At 41.1% G+C, this 19,160-nt stretch overlaps 1 protein-coding gene across 7 annotated transcripts in view; it reads left to right on the top strand.

Annotated features, from left to right (window-relative positions):
* The window catches only part of TMEM245 (transmembrane protein 245), a 267,111-nt gene extending 249,120 nt beyond the window's left edge, over positions 1-17,991 (top strand). For 3 of the 7 annotated variants that reach the window (XM_088445733.1, XM_088445734.1, XM_088445732.1), the window contains 2 exons: positions 15,159-15,353; positions 16,523-17,991. In XM_088445733.1, coding sequence (XP_088301859.1) covers positions 15,159-15,353; positions 16,523-16,571 — 244 coding nt within the window. In that variant the 3' untranslated portion in view covers positions 16,572-17,991. Of the gene's footprint in view, positions 1-15,158; positions 15,383-16,522 lie in introns of those variants that run through there. The other 4 variants (XM_088445738.1, XM_088445736.1, XM_088445735.1 and 1 more) reach the window with 3 other exon arrangements.
* The last annotated feature ends 1,169 nt before the right edge of the window (positions 17,992-19,160 follow it).

The raw sequence follows: 19,160 nt of genomic DNA, 5'->3' as shown, positions 1-19,160 counted from the left end.
AAGGGGTAAAGAAGGAATCATTAGTGGTAGATGAATAAGCATATTTAACAAGGGTTTAAGTCGGGAGGGTTTAAATTAAGGGTTAATATTATTAATATTAATAGGGGACCAATCCTAAGCATGGAATTGGTTTTCTACACAAGGGTCCCCAAATATTATGAATGGGTCCCTATTTGAGGTTGATTAGTAAATATGTTTCAGAAGTTTTTAATTAATTATCTCATATAATGATCATTGTCATAAGAAGTAATCAGTTCTCTAATCCCTCCAACAAAATGGCCGCCGTTAAATTAGTTATCCCTCTAGTGCTCGACTATCTACAATGTGAATGGAGTCTAGGTAAGGTGACCTAAGTCACGTGATTGTGGGAGAATCTAGGTAAGGTGACTTAAGTCACGTGACGGCGGTAGTGCTGTCACGCAATGTATTATGACAGAATTAAGTTGACGGGTTTTAGTTAAGAGGACGCTTGTCACGTGGATGGCGGTTAGGTAAGAGGACGTTTGTCACATTACCACTGGTTAGCAGTCACGTGTTATGCTATCTGAAAGGAACGCATGCTAAGGGTTTCACGTTGTCTAGTGGAATGCACAGGAGGTATGATTGTACCGATTGCCGGAAATGGCTTAATTAAGATTAACCGCATTTAGCACGGTTAACCGTGTTATTTCCTAATGGAGATGCAATGGTACGACAAATTGAGTGATTAAATTTGGACCATATGTGAATTATATTAATTATACATTGGTTTAAGTGAAGGAGTGTGAATTGTACCAATTATGCATCAATGTAATTGAGAATGTTATACATTGATTAGTTTTATTCCTATCACTATTACAGTGTGTGTTATATGTGAACAGCTGTGTTTATAAGAACTGTATCATTGACTCTCACTGTTAATCTGACACCCATGTTTTATTGATTTATTTTGTTCTGTTAAAAAGTTATCCCTGAAGAAGTCCTCATAACAATGAAACTCGTTGGGTTACTTGGCATGTTTGTTGGTTTCCCACTGGTGTGAATGACAGAAGTGTAAGGTCGGAAAACATTTGTATCATACCCACAAACGATGCTGTATATTGTTCAGTCACCACAGTAAATATTATGGTATAACCTGAAAATATTTTATGAATCTTTTATGTTCTAATAAATATACAAATTTTATTATTGTCTTTTGGTGCAAGGGTTTGTTTACAGATGAAACCCAAAAGGAGAACTATATTGATGAAATAATTATTCTATTGGCCTGTTTCTTTCAGTACCATTAAGGTCAATAATACCAATTGAGAGCATCCTCAGATCCGGAGGGTCTTCTTCAACTGAAAGAAGTCACATGGCGCTTTATTGTAAAGAAGAAATCGAGTCCTGTGGGATACCCTTGTATAACATTACTTAAGAACCTTTTCTTTACTTTTAATAAGGATTGATTATTATATTATACAAAATTTATATTAAAGTTAAATACCTAGGATTAGAGTAGGAGGTCATAATTATTATTAGCGCCCTCTCTTTTATTTGTTGGTGTGTTTTATGATAATCCTTCTAACATGGAGATTTTTGAAGAGAGGAGCAGCTTGTAGGAATATTGGGATTCTTAGTGTTATTGCATCATTGAAGCGCAAGTTAAAGGCAACAATCTTGATAGAGATATATATATATATATATATATATAATATATTTTTAATGCTTACACAGCAAATCCAGAAAGCATGTCGACGTTTCAGTCGACCTCCAACCAAGCATCAGTGCAGCAAAAGTAGCATTATAGAATCTGGAAATAACAATATAAACCACCTTACCTGAGCCTCTTTAAATAGCCACCATTCCCGTATCTCTCACCACTGCCTGCAGGGCCGGTGCTAGGTTTTTAGGCGCCCTAGGCAAAACTTCACTGTACCACCCCTGTTTACCTCAGTGCATGTGTTGTAGTCACACATCACTTATCCCTAATGCATCATGTTTCACTAATGCAATAAAAAGGCTCATATGCAAGTGCTGTAAAACATTGGGCGCAAGGACTAGATGCTTTAAATCTGCACAGGCGTCAGATACACTGTGCATGTGTCCCAATGGTTAATGTGGGGGGACGCAGATTAGAAATATATATATATAAAAATATTTTTTTTACATTGCTCTGTTCTAGAATTGACTGATCCCCACTTTATGCTGTAGGCACTGCAGACACCCCACTTTATATGTATTCTATTTAACTTGACAGCCCAACAGTCCCAGCTTCAGTGGTCCCTGACCTGACCAAACACACCACATCCCACTCCACCATTGTTGGTTTTTGTTTTTATTAACTTGATAAATTCTATCAATTCCACACCCCCGTAGCACTAATTATCTAATAGCACCCCAGCAGCACCCCCACCCCTCAATGTCTTCCAACCCTCCAGCTCCTTAACCTCGGATACCAAACTGTGAGCAGGTCCTGCAGCTAATAGAGAACCGACAGAGGAGGGGGAGCCGACAGAGAACATAGGGGTTGGGCGAGCACTCCTGTCTGTGTTCCCGCTCCCTATGCGCACAGCGCAGCGGCAGCCATCGGTTCCTCTGCCCTGCTCATCAGCACACCGCGGGAATGAGACAGACCAAACATCGCCTCATGATGTCACCACATCTCATTCCCGACCAACCATAGGAGGGGAAGGCGGGCCATGTAATTGAAGCGCCGCCAACTGGGAGACAGAAGATGTAGCCTGGCCAGCGGCCCTATAACTGTTGTGGCTCCATAATTTTAGCAGCCGGGGGGGGGCATATGCTACCCCCGCGCCGGATGATAATCTGGGACTCGCCCAGCTGCAGTAGTGGGCGGAGCTCTTAGACAGTGGGGTCCTCCGGGGATTCCAGCCTGAGCCTGGCTGAGGACTCATGGCCGCTGTGACTGATATGTAAAATAAACAGTTTTTTTTTTTCTTTGCTGATGTGTATATATATATATTTATCTCATACTGCAACAGAGTCTTGAATAGAAGCAAAAAGTCTCAAGCATAAACAAAGTGGTGTTAAAGTCTGTGGTAGTTGCGCTCTTGGGGGGGCAGCGGCCTGTGTCCATGGGTCCGAAATCTTACCCGGTGTCCTGTATAGTACCGTGATCCTCCGCTGTCCAGGATGTTAGACCCGTTGCCTCCTGTTGTATGTGTGCCTGGTTACACACTCGCTATGGGTCCACCTTAATCACCAGCCACGAGACAGTCTGCCGGAGCCCACGCTTCCTTGCGGTCACGTGGTCCTGGTTGACGCGGCCGGCCGCTCAACCCTCCGGCTGGTGGGGAGACTTGCAAGATGTAGTCAGTTAGCAGTTCGGGGTGTGCACGTGGGCTGTGCACAGTTCGGACGCGGTGCTGGATCAGCTGATGTAAAGTAATCACTAATAATGGATGAATATTGATAATGAGGAGAGAGATCTTGTGGATGTCCGATGCATAGCGGCTTATCAGCCTCCTTCAGGGACGTGTTGTGGAATAAATGGTCTCTTTAAATAGGAGAGACCCGCTTACGTAGCTGATGACGAGTGGTGATTGCCATGGATACACATCATAATAGGATATACATAGACACTGGCTGCTGTCCGTATTAGGAACAAGGTTTAGAATTGGCTGTTTGTGTGTCAGCAGCCTGAATGAAGAGGAACATTTTAGACAGAGCTAGTTTACCCGTGCAAAAAAACGTTATTCGGGTGTTTAGTAGTTTTGTGTACAGATAAGAAATTGATTGTGAATAGTAACTTGATAAATTTAAGGGTAAGTGAATATTGATGATTTTATTAATATATTATTTATTAATTTTGCATCAGCGAACGCTTTACCTGGCTATTTTTTATTTTCAGAAAAGCCCCAGACCTCAATTCCAAGCTCAACAAAAACCATATCCATAGCCTAATACAGAAAACACTGACCAACACAAATCCTGGGTGCTTCTTTTTCTGTGGGTGCTGCTCCTATTGCCGCTCCTGCAACAACACTACCAACTGTATCAAAACTTTTGTCCAACCAAACCAAAACAGAATACAAAATCAAGGAATAGATCACTTGTGACAGTATAGGTCTCCTATACATAGCTGAGTGTCCTTGTGGTTTACAGTACATGGGAAGGACTAAGAGGAAATTACGCACGAGAACTTCAGATCAAGAAAGGCCTAGCCACCCACAGCCTATCAAATACATTAAACTGTGTGTGTGTGTGTATATATATATATATATATATATATATATGTATGTATGTGACAGAGTTGTAGTAAATAGGACACACGATAGGCAGGTTCGCAGTGAGACAGTGCCTTTTATTTGTAACAAATACAGACAGAAGCCTGGACAAACAGGCACAATAATTAGACATGCAGGTGTAAGTAAATGACCCAACACCAAAGTGCTAGTGTTCTGTCTGCTGCAGTAGAATGCAGCCCCAATCTGCTATGCTCCTTAGCACAGCTAGCTCAGAAAAGTCCCTGTCACTAATGAGACTCTGGCCTACTCACTGCTCGCTATTCGACATCAATGCCCAGAACACTGGGTGCATGAGGGTTTTAAACCCTTCCTGTCATCAAGTGATGACTTCCAGCTGGACCTGTGCAACCCAGAAAACCCAGAGTTCCAAACCTCCACTGGTGCTGCAGACTGCACAGTCTTTGCTTTAGTCTCCCTTGGACGGAGCTGATCTCACAGTAATGTGGTAATTCAGGTGAGAGGCAACCTCTCTCACCACACATCCCCCCCTTTAAGTTTTCCAAGCTTGGGGAAGCACACATCTTCCTTTGTGACGGACGACACCATTCAGCTTTTTCAAGCTTCCGGGACAATGCGTTGAGCTCCAGACCAATGTTGGACGACAAATTTATATTTTTGAATGGTCAAGATCCAATGCATAACCCTGGGGTTGACCTCTCTGTTGAGGTACATCCACCTCAAGGGTGTATGATCTGTGACTAGGACAAACTCTCTTCCCAGGAGATAATACTTTAGGGCTTCTATTGCCCATTTTATCGCCAAACATTCTAGCTCGACTATCGCATTCTTTGTTTCGTATGGCAGCAGTTTCCTACTCAAGTAGAGAATCTGCTTCTCTTCACCTGCAATGGACTGTGAGAAAACAGCTCCCAAGCCTGTCATGGAGTCATCAGTTTGCAGGATAAAGGGTTTCTGGAAATCAGGTCCCTGTAGGAATACAGGGCCGTCCTCCTTTCTTCCCATGCTGCCTTAGCTGTTTTGGACCAGAGGATTATTTCCGGCTGAGCTTTCTTAAGGATTTTAGTCAACCGTAAAGATCTGGAGGCAAAATGTGGAATGAAACAGCGGTAATAGCCCAACAGCCCAAGGAAAGTCTTTATTTGTTATTTGGTGGTCTTGGCCAGCTCCACTTTCCGTAGTTGGGGTCTCACTTGTACCTTGCTGATCACATACCAGAGGTAATTTGCCTCTGAAAGTCCAATGGTACACTTGGCTGGATTAGCCGTAAACCTGTTCTGTCTTAAGTTGTTTAGCACTTTTTGGACTTTGTGCAAGTGTGTTTCCCAATCTTCAGTATATATAACAATGTCTTCTAAATAGGCTATTGTGTACCCCTGGTGTGGCCTTGGTAGGTGAACCATAGCGGCCTGGAATGTCGCTGGTGCACCTTGAAGGCCAAAAGGATACAGGCCATCAGATGTCAAGAAGGCAGTCTTCTCCTTGGCGGTCTCGCTTAGGGGAATTTGCGAATACCCCTTCGTGAGGTATAGGGCCGTAAGATACCGGCTACTCACCAAATTTTCCACGAAGTTCTTCCACCCAAGGTAGCGGGTATGCGTCAAACCGGGAAACTTGATTCAGACATCTAAAGTCGTTACAGAAACGTATTACCCCCCGTAGGCTTGGGAACTAGGACAATAGGACTTGACCAATCACTCCCGGACTCTTCAATGACCCTAAGGTGAAGCATCTTCTTCACCTCTTGCCGGACTGCTTGATGCCGCACCTCAGGAATGCGATATGTTCATTGCTTTATAACCACCCCATCAGGTGTATTTATGTTGTGCTCCACCAAGGTAGTGCATCCTGGCAGAGGAGAAAACATCCTGGTTGTTGCGGACCAAGAGCTCTGCTTCTTCTCGTTTTTCTGCTGACAATGTATCTGCAAGTGGGACAGCCGAAGGTCTCGGTGAACTAGAAAGGTGCTCAGGAACCAGAGCGAAGGTGGTTTTCAGCAAACCCTTGGCCTCACCTGGGTTGGGTATAACATTCTTAAGGGCAGCTTTATTTTGTTCAACCCAGGGAACGCTTCGCAGATCTATATAATTCGGGAGAGTACTTCAATACGGGGTAAAAGTATCATTGCCCGGCACTGGTTGCTCAGGAGTTTCTTCTCCAAAGAGGACTGGTCGTTTTGATACACCCGTCTCCACTTTGTGATGTAGGGCCTTGGAGAGTACTGTATCTGAGGTTCTTTCAAGAGCTCAGTAAACCCTTGGAAACTGTGCCACAATATAAGCGGTAAGGGAGCTTGGGCCCAACCGCGGCTACTATCTCATAAGTTCGCCCCTTTAGGGTGAGACTTCACTTGTACATAGGAAAAGTTTTCTGTGGACCCATGTACATAAAGCACCTCAACTAACCCTGGCACTTTTTCTGCTGGCCTGGGTAGGACAGCCTCTGAAATCAGGGTTAGCTCACTTCCTGAATCTATTATAGCCGGTAGTTATCGACCACCAAGCAAAACAGGAACCATAACTGATTTAATGAGCCATTCGCAGTTTCACTGTACCGGCCGTGTGTACTTACACGTGCATGGCTTAATCTTGGAGACAAGCATATGCTACTGGCAGGATCAACCAGGTAGCTCATTAATGGGGATCTGGAGTCCAGAGGTACCATAGTACAAAAGGCTGGGTGCATAGCGCCCGTGTTGGCCACACCACAGTCCATAGGCTCTGATTTTTTTGGACAGGCCTGCCTTACGTGACCTGGCTCTCTGCACTCATAGCAGATGACCATGGAGTCTCCGTTGGGGTCTCTGCAAATAGTGGGTGTAGACGGGGGCACAGGCCAGTGGGGTGCCAACTTAACGGGACACACATTCCCTGGTCTCTTTGCTGGCATTTTTGTCATTTCCTGAGTTTTCATACTGCTCCAGTACTATAGCCAACCACACCAGTTTTTGAGGATCGGTGTGTACCAAACAGCCTTGCATACTTCGACCTAGGGTCCTTATGCACTGGCCGACAACTACTGACTCCACATTCTGTGCAGCAGTGTGGACCTCCAGCTGGAGCCAACTTCGCCCCTGTCTGCCGAGTTCTGCAACTTGCTTCCGAATCAGGACCCCTGGTAGTAGGGCCCACTCGTGGAAGCACTGCGTCTACCCAGCTGGAGTGAGTCCTGACCAGGCCAGAATGGCACTTTTGACCAGGTCATAATTCTCCGCATCGGTGGAGGACAAATCAGCATATGCTTTGTGTGCCTTGCCAGTGAGATAGGGGACAAGTTTATTAGCCCAAGAAGCGGCTGTTCACTTTAAACTTTGTGCCACCCTCTCAAATATCAATAAATATGCCTCTAGGTCGTCTGAGGCAGACATTTTATTTAGACGCCCTGCACCTGTCACTTCCACTGACTGGGTCATCAGCTGTAACATTTGTTCCTCTGATGAGAGGCCAACAAATTTGTCATGGTGTGAAAATACCACCTCCATTCTAACTTCTGGAGGTTTATGCAAGAGTTTAGGGGCTTTCAAATAAGTCCGTTTTTTCCAACAATAAGTATATAAGTGTGGAGATTACTTTCATAACTTCCCAAACAAACACTGTTCCCTCCTCCAGCAGCGTAATATTTAACCATGTTCAGCATAACATATCTCAAGCACCATATTAAGGAAAAGGAAAGTACTGCCCTTTCTTCTTCAGCAATGCAGTAGTTAATGTTGTTCAGTAAACCATGAATTAGGCACTGCAGTAAGGTAAAGGAAAGAAACACGATCTTCTCCCATATGCACAACAGATTTTCCCACAGTTCACGGCAATTTATACAGGGTTCTTGATACGACTGCGATTTTTATGGCTCACCAGCCGTACTCATATACCGGGATGTTCCATTTGCCACGCTTGAGGAATCTGACATCTGTGCTATGACCCAACAGCACACCTCCCCCGTATGGGCCACCAAATGTAACAAGGTCATAGTAAATAGGACACACAATAGGCAGGTTCACTGTGAGACCGTGCCTTTTAATTGTAACAGACACTGCACTTCAACGTACACAGACAGATGCCTGGACAAACAGGCACAGCAATTAGACATGCATGTGTAAGTAAATGACCCAGCACCAAAGTGCTAGTGTTCAGTATGCTGCTGTAGAATATGCTCCGTAGCACAGCACAAGGGCTGGAGAGCTGTACAATGAGTGTCTGCAGGCAACAGTGAAGCATGTTGGAGGTTCCTTGCAAGTTTGGGCTGGATTTCAGCAAACAGAGTTGTGGATTTGTCAGGATTAATGGTGTCCTCAATGCTGAGAAATACAGGCAGGTACTTATCCATCATGCAATACCATCAGAGAGGCATTTGATTGGCTCCAAATTATTCTGGAGCAGGACGACGACCCCAAACATACAGCCAACGTCATTAAGATTTATCTTTAGCGTAAAGAGGAACAAGGAGTCCTGGAAGTGATGATATGGCCCCCACAGGGCCCTGATTTCAGCATCGAGTCTGTTTGGGTTTACATGAAAACATTGAAAAGATTTGAGCAAGCCTACATCCACAGAAGACCTGTGGTTAGTTCTCCAAGATGTTTGGAACAACCTTCCTGCCGAGTTCCTTCAAAAACTGTGTGGAAGTGTACCTAGAAAAATTTAAGAATTTATGCTAATTTGAAGGCAAAGGGTGGTCACACCAAATATTGATTTGATTTAGATTTCTCTTCTGTGTATTCACTTTGCATTTTGTTAATTGATAAAAATAAACTATGAACACATCTATTTTTTAAAGCATTCTTATATTGCAGCATTTTTTTCACACCTGCCTAAAACTCTTACACAGTACTGTGTATATATAAAAATTCCACAGTTGTCATCGGCACTTAGGGAACTTAAAAAGATGAGCCAGCACTCAGACCTGGCAGACTGCATCCAGTGGCAGTTACTTTCGGGAAAAACTGGAAGTTTATCATCACGTTGGTGCATCGTGACCGGGGTTTGCTAGGTCATTATAGCAAAAATGTGTAAAGAACATAAAAATAAAAAGAGCCTCATATACAGTGGTGCTTCAAACTTTGTGAACCCTCCGAATTTTCTAAATTTCTGCTGAAATTTGGCCTAAAACTACCTCAGATTTTCACACAAGTCCTAAAAGTAGATAAAGAGAACCAAAAGAGTTTGGACACCAACAGTCACAGATTGTGTACAAATTTCAGCAGAAATGTTTAAAATTCTGAAGGTTTCACAAAGTTTCAAGCATCACTGTACATATAAGCATAACGTTAACAAAAATTAAGCATGATGCATCAATAGACTCAAAACATGAATAATAAATAATCCCAGACAGGTAGAATTGTGCATGCCTGGATGACCATTTAAGTATCCGCCAATTTAGAAAGGCATCTATAAAGAAAAATGATAACCGCATTTTAATTATATGACCAAAAAGTTCCAGTTGTCGCTTTGGTCATAATGTAAGTAGAACCTACAAAAAATCCCATCTCTCAGAAAAAATGTTTGCCAAAAGTAAATGTGGAATGGATAACAGTATACAATATACCTGCATAGAGAACAGATGTAGAACATACAACAAAGCTAAATATAACCAAAAAATCAACAGCTTACCATACGGAATAAATCCAATGTGTATACCAGGGTATACAGATTTGCTTTGTGATATACAGTATGAATATTGCATTACAGGTAGATTTTGATTGATACATTTCTCTAGTTTGTATGTGTCCATTAGCTCTGGGACCATTGGCTGCACTCTGTATGGTGATGCTGTTTTCTTCTTTTTCTGTCTGTAAATACTTCCCTGATTTGTCTATGGATTAAAGTAGGCAAATATCCTCTGATAATGAACTGAGGATGAGGGAGACTTGTAGAATAGAATGGCTTTATTGTGGAGTACTGTAAATGTAATGGGTGTGTCAAGTTCATTGATTTTTGGAGTTTCAACACCAGTCCAAATTATGGTCAAAGTAAAAGTTAATTTTGACATTTTAAAATGAAATATAATGTGTAATCCCTTATAACAATCATATGTTTCACCAACTTCTCCACTTTCACTAACCCAGATTCATATCACAATCATCCTCCCTAGCTACAATAGAAGATATTTTCTCAATATACAGTATTAAGATCTGACATTCTAGCAGTCAGTTGTGTAAAATTCTCCAAATATTTATAGGAGGATATAATAAACACTCCTAGGAAGCGGTGTTTTTTTTCCTAGTTAGAATTTAAATTCTGCCACCCACAGAGACTGCCTAGGAGTGACTTGCCATTAGAAGTGATCCATGCTAATCACCGCCGAACAGGCAGTCTAAGAGGGAGGTGTTTCCTCCCCCGGAGACTGCTAGTTCAGATTACAATAGCAGAGTGTGCTTCCCATATATAATGCTAGTCACTCACCTCCACTGTGCCTTCAGATTCTGATCCTCTACCCTTGCCACTACTATTGGCTGTGTAGCCAGTTTAAAGACCAGAGATGACAGAGGCCAGCCTTGCCTGGTCCTTTTTGAAATGTTATCAGAGAGAGACCCATTTGCCTTCACACTAGCGGTAAAGGTGCATATTCACTTAACGATTAAACAGGCAGATTGAATGGTAATGACATCATTATCGTTCAATCGCTTGTTAATTGTTCGCAAATTGTGCATGTAAACGTCGAAAACGACCAGCGATGTGCGTGCCTGCTGGTCGTTTTAGACATCTATCATCGCCCGAACATGCTGGTCAACCTGATGATAACGTCAGGTTGCCCATGTTCGGGGATGATTGATATGACTACACTGAACAACTGAACGTTCAGTGTAAGTACATCACAGACTGTGATGTCATAATCGTGCAGTCGTTTCTATGTCTGCTAGTGGATACGCACCTTTAGAAAAGTAAAGAGCGAATCATAGCTACAGTATTATACCAATCTGAATAACTAGTCTCAACCCCAATATAATTAAATATTAGAAATGTCTTAATTTATATTAAATTCACAAAACTCATGTCATTCCTCACAAATCTGTGCAGAAATCACAACTTGAAGGAATAGCCCGTTATTAAAGTCCACAAATCTGATGGTTTTTCAGCATGGCATTACAATAAAAATTTTGATGCTCCATGTCTAGTGCTTTTTTTTTATTTGTCAATCCAAGAAAATATTTTCCCAAACACTTGCCTGCACAATGGTTAAGCATAACAGAGGAAAATTAGCTACAGTCAGGGGAGTAGCGAGTTTCAGGTGCCAAAAATGGACAGAGGTCGCCATTCAGGTTTCCAGAATTCATGGGGCATTGCACAGTATGATGGCCGCCTGTTATCTCGGTTCATTTGCTCTACATCCTAAATAAATTACAGATCTGAGATCCGTTTCTACATTTCATGCTCCCTCAAGCTGCCCAGATTGCCTCCCCTTCGGCCCTCCCTCCTCTGTGATCATCTTCTGTCACCTCCCCTTTCCTGTCAGATTGATTACATTCACTTCTCACCTCTTTAATTCCCTCCCCTATCTACCATGGGATCGGCTCTTTGCCCCTGTGCACTCCTTTCTTATTGGCTTCTGTCACCACCCCTCTCTGATCAGCTTTGCCCCTCTCCTTTCTTATTGGCCCCTGTCACCTCCCCTCACTGATCGGCACTTTCCTCTCCCTTCTCCTTTTCTTATTGGCTTCTGTCACCACCCATCTCCTCTCCTTTTCTTATTGGCAGGCATAAGTTTAAAAAAAAGTCACTGCTTTGCTATGTAAAGTAATGAGATGTTCCCAGGCATAACCACAAAGTGTTATTTGAAAGGTATTTTAAAAAATACTGTATAAGACCTGAAATAATGGTGGTAGACAGAACATGCATAGTTGTACTCACAATATAGGTGCAATGTATATATTTGCAAAGTAGGAGCATAGCTGTGAATGGAGCTTCCCATAGGTGTCTCCACTCCAGTGATAGCTGCTTGGGGCAGTATCTGCAGTAATAACCTGTGCACCCTGTGGAATCTCACTCTAGCACATGTGTTCTGTCAATGTAAGTTAAATTATCAGAATATATAATACATTCTGCTCTATTGACTTATAGCAATGATTCAAATGAGATAAAAGTCAGATCCCAGGTGCTATACATAAATAAAGCAGTGCCAAAGGAGCTACCCCTTAATGTCAGATAGTGTATCACCAAGGCATTCTATTTCCCCAATGGGACCTAAATGCCCAGCGTGATACTGTCACTGTTTGCTGTTTTTTTCCATTTCAGTATTCCCCTGCACACAGACTGTGTAATGGTTAGCATTACTGCCTCACAGCTCTGAGGTCTTTGGTTCTATACCCACTACGGCCCTAACTGTGTGGAGTTTGTATATTCTCCCTGTGCTTGCATGGGTTTCTCCCGGGTGCTCCGGTTATCTCCCACACTACAAAAATATACTGGTAGGTTAATTGGCTCCTAACAAACTTACCCATAGAGTGTGAGCATGTGGTAGGGAATGTAGATTGTAAGCTCCATTGAGGCAGGGACTGATGTGAATGGGCAAATATTCTCTGTAAAGTGCTGCAGAATATATGTGCACTATATAAATAACCGATAATAAATAAATTCTTGCCATACCTCACTGGCGCAGTTGAGTACAAGGAAGGGGGGGAGGCGCAATGACATGCACGTTCTCCAGCGCCATGGTTCCACAACACTCCTCTGGCTACAGTACAAACCTATTTCTGAATAATGATGTCAAACTTTGTGTGAACACACTAGCTAGCTAATAACTTTATACTAAGGTCTTCCTTTATTATTATACCACAATCCGGTTGGGTGCAAATATTTAGGGTCCCTCGAATGTTTTATGGAGGGATCGCAGCAACTATCTCCGATGAACTGCTGCCGTCTTTCCATTTCCGCAAACCCCATAGATTTCACAGATTACCAAGCACTTGGGCCCCGCAGCTAACACCATCTGAAATGCTACACATCGCACAAATTTCCGGGAAAGGGTTCTACAGGAACCCTCCCCTGGCAATGGACACCACACATATGCGGTCTGTAGACTGCGCATGCGCAGGAACCCCGGCAGAGACATATCGCAGGGACGGGCTCCTTCTGGAGCCCCTGTCCCTGCCAGTGCAGTTTGTTACATTCAGACGCTATGATTGCATCCTGCAATGCGATCAAGGGCACTAATATTGCACCCAGATTTAATTGCAAATGCAATTTTTAATAATTGAGCCCCTTACAGGTAACAGAGATTGATGGACAGAAAGTGGGAGGTAGAAAAGAATAGGGAAAGGTCTGTTGTGGATTTAAACTTTAGTCCCTGTATTTTTTTAATTATTGTCAAGATTGATATATTCTCAAATTCTGTACAATTTAAAGCACATTTAGCTCACTGTGTTCACCAATGAACAAACTTGCAAGAATCTCAGCTCCATTTACAGCTGGAGCTCCAGGCAGCACAGTGGTACCGACAGGAATGTTCTTTTAAATAACCAAGGCAGTCCTAAGTAGCAGAATGCAGGATACTGTCTTATGTTCAGTCCAGGATCTAAAATAGGAGCCCTGGTTTCACTCTGCTGGGTCATAAAGACTGAGCTCCTAGGGAGAGCAGCCATCGGTATTTGAGCCTCAGTCAGGACAGTAGTGTTACATCTGCGTACTGTAGGGGAGAAATTACTGCACTGCATCTGCAACTGAATACAGGGCGCCAAAGCCTGACTCCTCCTCCTCTGCTGTCCGCTGTGAAGCCCATACATTGCAGATTTTTATACACAATTGATTGCAAATTGCACGACTGCTGCAATCCATCTCTGATGTATGGGGGCCTTCTCTTGTGAGCAGAGCACTCCCTTCCTTTGTTTTCATGTTTGCTTTTGATTTGCCTACCTTGCATGTCCCAGTGTTATGTATGTCCTGTTTACCACTGTTTGGCATTACAGAGCACTGTGGCACCTTGCCAATCAACGGTAATAATATTTGTGATTATATGATATAATACTGCCAATACTGGACTATGTAAACTTTTGTTGATTATTGTTTGTATTATATTTCAATTGAAGATATAGGGGTCATTCCTATTCCATGCGATGTTCTCACGGGTGCGAGTAATCGTGACAATGGGCGTGCTTGTCAGCAACCCGGATTCGCTTAAAAGTGCTCGCAGCCCCATAGGGCTCGGAGCAGGCCACGAAGGGTGCGAGGTGCCGGTCTGTTTTAACGCCATTGCAACGGGAACTTGCATCCTTCGCATGGAATAGGAATTACCACAAAGTTGTTTTGCCTTATTTATAAAAAAAAAAAAAAGGAAAAAATACTTTTTAAACTTTTTGCAAAAATACACTTAATAAAAATAATTTTAAAATCATGTTGGATGGTTTATCTGGCACTTAATTACATCAATGTTACCTTGCAGTAAAATGTGGCATACAGATATGTTCTCGCTTGTCTCTGCTGCAGTCGCACCAAACAGTCCTTCTCAGCGCCTGGTCCTGTGAGATTCTGCTAGTGGTGGGCATCTTTTTTGCAGAAAATGCGTCTGTCGCAATGCGATGCAACTAGTATGCACCAGGAGGAGACTGTGCTGATTCATTTGATATGTAACACTTGTATATCTGTGTGCGACTGTGTCTCTGAATCAGCATGCGAAGTGCTGCAATGTAGTGGCTGCTGCTTTTTTCCATGCCAAGTTCCGTTTACAGTCTCAGTCGCACACAGATATACAAGTGTCGCATATCAAATTTGATCAGCACAGTTTCCTGGTGCGTCCTAGTCGCATCATATTGCAATGCTAGCAGAGTTGCACGGGACTTGGCGACTAACTCTCGCCAGGCATATCGCGCTGCATGGTGTATTAAGGCTAGATGAGCAAGGACACATCTGTAAGTCTGTACAGATTGCTCCATAATTAGCCAGGAGTGTATTTTAATGTTACAACTACAGTTTATGCAGCAAACTGGATTTTCTTTCATACTTTACCTTTACTTTTTGCCTTAATATTTTTCTCCTAATATAGTGGTAGTCATCCTTATTTGACGGGCCTGGCAGTGGCAGGAGGTGCTTACTACCTGGGACTAGAAGGAGCAATCATTGGACCTATACTACTTTGTATACTTGTTGTTGCTTCTAATATTTACAGTGCAATGCTAGTGAGTCCAACTTCTGCAGTACCGACTCCATCAACAACTCCTTGGCCAGTGCAAATACAACAGTAAGCCAGCTGTCTAGTTATTGTACTTAGTGAGTATAGATGACTTTTAAAAAAAATTCTGAGAATAACTCTCTGATATGATCCCTTTCGGATTCTCTCTGCCCCTGTCTGGGTCCTTCCGCTGGATGTTGTGGCTCTTGTGCGCATGCGTGACCTGTAGGTCAGACATGCGCACTTGTCTCACTACTCCGAAAGGAGCAATGAAACACTTCGGGGAGACAGCTGATTTTCGGATCAGCTGTCTCCATGCCAGAGCAATGATGATGGAACGTTAATTATCTGAGTCTAAATGAGTCTGTGTGAGACTGACTTAAACACATTTTTTACTTTTCCTGTCACTCATAGTGTATTGTGTCTTTGAGGCGATTCAAGTAATAGAACTATAAAGTTGCATTTAAATTGATCTCCATATTTCATAGAGACCCAAACTGTAATACAAGCAACAGACATTTAAAGTAATATGGACCTGCACACTAAAGTGCTGTAACTATGGGGACATGCTGCTCAATCTACAAATGTGTCCAGCCTCTTTGACAAATAATCAAAGTGGGGTGGTTGAGTGCTCTGCTTTGTGGAATTATGTGCGCACTTTAACAGTAGGCTCAATCTAGGTATTTTAGGTATAAGAGAAGGTAATCTGCAGAATGCGTGCCTTATATTTAAATCGTTTGTGTTCACTTTAAATTACCTAATAAAGGTTTTACTAGGCACGTTTTACTAGGTAATTTAAAGTGAAACACAAACTATTTAAGCATAAGGCACATATGCTGCAGATTACCTTCTATTACATTACCTATCTGTATTATTTGTTATAAGGCACACATTCTGCAGATTCACATTCAGAGTGAGTCAATTCTCCATTGCAGAGTGCTCACCCAACCCACTTTGGTAACTTTGCTTGTATTACAAATAACCAAAGTGTTTAAATTATGTCAGCGTGGAGCCTATACGAACTGTTTTAATGACTAATAACTAGGTTGAGTTAAAGGTCTTTGAATGTTATTATTCTGATAAACATTGTTATACATTCTTGAATGTTTATCATCTTTAAAAGTAATATTTTTGGTCTTATACTTGCATCTATTTTACATATGTAATAATATTGAAAATGCCATAATCAAAGAGAGTTGTTTGGAAATCTGTAAGTATTTCTCTTTATTATTTCCTAGGCAATTCAAGGAAAATCTTCAAGAAAAGAAGCAAGCAGCTTCATGTTGAATAGACTTCTTGACGTCATTGTTATTAATCTTAAAAGTGGTGGCCTTTTTTTGTACCTTTTATTGATCTTGCAGCCTTCAAACCAAGGAAGTCTTTGTGTATAAAATAGCTTTTCAAAGTGGATTGAACACCATTAACCTAAACTTTGTATCAATCTCTATTGATTGATACAAATGTCTACTTTCAGTAGCAATTTACTATTTGTACAAATATGACTGGCAGAAGTCCATGAAAGTGCAGTATTGGTCACCAAATGAACATGCATTTTCTCTGTAGTGAAGGACCACTATTGTTTTTTCGTTTTATAGTTTTACACAACTCAAAGATAGTTTTGTTTAGTGTTTTTATGTCATCACCTCTTCAACAACAACAACAAAAGCTTTCACATACAAAGTAATGTGTATTGCTAGCATATATTAAAAGTGTTTCTTAAGTCCAGTCTACAGGGAACCCTAGCAGTGCATGTTTTCCATACGCCATGCTTAAGCACAGGTACATTCATAACTGACTGACATATTTTAAAAGATGCACAGGTGGAATTACTTCACTTGTGATTCTCTGTGGAAAGCTGAGAAACATGAGCTGTTAGTGTTTCCCAATTCCCGTCCTTGGGAACTCTATTTTAAGGACTGAAATAATTTTACCAGAAAGAACCTAGATGTATCTAATACAAGCTTATTGACAAAAAAGCTGTTTTCAGTGGCCAATTCTTTATTACACTTTAAGCATATTTAAATGAAATAATATTCTTGGCATTTTTTGTACCTTTTATCACTTGTTTTGTACATAATGGATTTGTATTTTTTATTGTTCTATGTATATTAATACAGTTTGACATGGTAGAGCTTTTTTGCCTAGTTAATTGTCCGGTATTACAGAGTGACTGCCTTTGTAATAATAAAAAGAACTAGAAATTGTAATGCTATTTTTATTATCACAATATAAGATCTGTTTAAAAAGTAGCTTCAAATGTGATTGAAATTATAAACATCACAGTGTTTCAGTGCAACCATGGTTAAAAGTACTGTATGTTGAACACAATTATGATTATCTCTAAAGTTTCATAAAGTATAAAATAAATGCTTGAATAGATAAAATATGGAGGAGGTAGAGCAAGAATTGGCTATCAAACATTCAATGAAATCAGACAAGTACAGTAGATTCTCCATTTGTTTAGTTTCAGTGATTCTTGAATACATGGTTCAGTTAAAATTCTGATAGAGGCAGCTGGGAATGAATCTATAATTGCTGTTATGGTGCCAAGAAACATTCAATCCTGCTTAGAATTCATTTAGAATTACCTGTACAAGGTGAGGGTATAAAATAATCTGATTATTTTAGAAAAAGATACTGATTATTTTAAAATTCCATCTGTAATGCTGGGCATACACTATACAATTATCTGTCCAATCTGGCTGGTTGGAATAAAAACCTGGTAATGTATGGGAGCAAATGACAGTCGATCATATGGTCTTAAACACTGGAAACGGACAACAAACAATTGGTTAAATTTGAGTGTTCTGAATTACCATTTTTGTCTGTTTTCCAGTGTTTGTGAGCAAATGGTTGATTGTTATTTGCTCCCATACATTACCAGGTTTTCATTCCAACCAGCCAGATATCTGACAGATAATTGTATAGTGTATGCCCAGCACAAGATGTTATTTTATGTGTTGTAACAGTACAGCTTTCCATTGACATCAATCAAGTTACAGTTGATTACTGACCATGTGTAATGCAGTGTATTTTTTTGTAATGGAATAATACGAGTATGGATTAATATAATTAAAGTATATTCATAGCATTGTTCTAATACTGTTCCTAATAAATATTTAAATGTGTTACCCATTCATTTCCCATGACAATTCACTCACATTTGTCTTAACTTACTGACTGGGCTCTTGATCAAAGGGCAAGTGATTTGTCTTTTCTTTATTCATTTTATAAACTTGAATCCTCCTGCAGTGAATAGCACCATAACATGAAACCCTCACAGAGAGACCAGACCGTAGAAATAGATGGGGCAAGGGCTTCTAACTTTGGGACAATTTATTATATCATATGTTTTTAGAGGCTTGGGGCTTCAGAATAGCTGTGCAGCTGACACTGGTTGTCACTTGCTCCTTTGTTTTAACTATAAAGAAATAAATTGAGTTTTTAGGGTACATTTATTTTATAGCTGTTTCTTTCAATGTCTGATTTGTTGGCCTCTTGTTGTGACCATTCATTTGACTTGAATGTAATGAAGATTTAATCTATTTCTGAGTGTGGGACTGCAAAACGGTAGGTTTCGTTCTGATCTAAATAAATAGTTACACACATGACCATTTCAGTGAGTACAAATTAATACACTTTGTATGTTAATTGTTTGTTACTTGAAAATAAAGTATACAGTATACTCCACTTTTGTCTATATATTCAGATGACACCAGTGATTCATTATCTTCAACATAAGATGTAGTTCATCTTCATCTGGGGAGCCCTAGTTTCAATAACGCCCAGGTAGTTGTTATTATTATCGTTTATTTATATGGCGCCACAAGTGTTCCGCAGCGCCTTACAAGGTACATAACCAAAAAGTGACTTACA

The sequence above is a fragment of the Taudactylus pleione genome, unplaced genomic scaffold (genome assembly GCF_031769625.1).
Source record: "Taudactylus pleione unplaced genomic scaffold, aTauple2 ptg000386l, whole genome shotgun sequence".
NCBI lineage: Eukaryota > Metazoa > Chordata > Amphibia > Anura > Myobatrachidae > Taudactylus > Taudactylus pleione.
The sequence above is the reverse complement of the archived record's forward strand: the minus strand, read 5'-3'. Positions and strand labels throughout refer to the sequence as shown.